Source organism: Rhagoletis pomonella, unplaced genomic scaffold, assembly GCF_013731165.1.
Source record: "Rhagoletis pomonella isolate Grant_MI unplaced genomic scaffold, Rhpom_1.0 Rhpom_scaffold_00008, whole genome shotgun sequence".
NCBI lineage: Eukaryota > Metazoa > Arthropoda > Insecta > Diptera > Tephritidae > Rhagoletis > Rhagoletis pomonella.
Window position 1 is genome coordinate 40,379,212 of NW_023458562.1, and position 1,044 is coordinate 40,380,255.

Below are 1,044 nucleotides of genomic sequence, written 5' to 3' on the forward strand. Positions count from 1 at the left end.
AAAAACGGCACTCAAGTACACAATACATTGACAAAAATTGTACTAGACTGTCTCGCTTTGATTTCGGAATGCTTACACATTGAGAAGTTAGCTTACTGCCAATGTAGAAGAATTACATATATGATTGAATCATGCGTTAAAGGTTTGTTTGTTGTTTGCAGACATATACATATATTTTCTTTTGTTCAAATTAAATTTAAGATTTAAGCTGCCGCATTTTGCCTGTATTTCTTCTATTTTTAACCGACTTCCAAAAAAGGAGGAGGTTATCAGTTCGTCGGAATATTTTAAACTGAACTTTAATAGCGCAGCTGGCACGCCGTCAGCTCCCGCAGCTTTATGGTTCTTCAGCCGCATAATTTCGGTGTTACAACGACAAGGACATAGTGCAGCGAATTAAAATACAGCGGCTCTGCTGGCTTGGCCATGTCGTTCGAATGGACACCGACGCTCCAGCTCGGAAAGTATTCAACTCGGAACCCTCTGGTGGTAGCAGAGGGAGAGTGAGGTCACCACTGCGATGGAAAGACCAGGTGGAGAAGGACTTGGCTTTACTTCGCATTTCCAAATGGCGTCTGTTGGCGCGGAAAGGAAACAACAGGCGTGCTTTGTTGAACTTGGCCGAAATCGCTTGGGCGGTTACAGCGCCAAATAAGAAGAAGATGAATTTCAGTGTTACATCGACTCCATTGTCTTTGAGTGCGGCCTCGTGCACACCTTCTTCACTACTTAGAGCGCTGTTACTCAGACGATCATATGACTAGGGATCACGGCACTTTTGCTCTAATATTTTTCAATTTTACTCTCTTTGACCACCAAGCTGTTATGCAGACGGTCAAATGACCAGAGTACTTCCCTGACTCATTTGCATTTCTTTGGTCTATTTTTAACCACTTTTTTCAGTTTTTGTATGAAATAAAGGAAAAAAGTAATGCCGATTTCGTTTCTACCGAAAAATGCAACCTTCTCTTTGCCCTCTTCGCACAAACACTAAGAAGAAGGCGATGAGAAGGCAACATTTTTTGTAGAAACACAATCGCCATA

General features: G+C 42.0%; 1 protein-coding gene across 1 annotated transcript in view; it reads left to right on the forward strand.

Annotated features, from left to right (window-relative positions):
• LOC118745297 (spondin-1) overlaps positions 1 to 207 on the forward strand; it is a 19,900-nt gene extending 19,693 nt beyond the window's left edge. The window contains exon 7 of the mRNA XM_036478823.1: positions 202 to 207. Coding sequence (XP_036334716.1) covers positions 202 to 207 — 6 coding nt within the window. The remainder of the gene's footprint in view (positions 1 to 201) is intronic.
• The last annotated feature ends 837 nt before the right edge of the window (positions 208 to 1,044 follow it).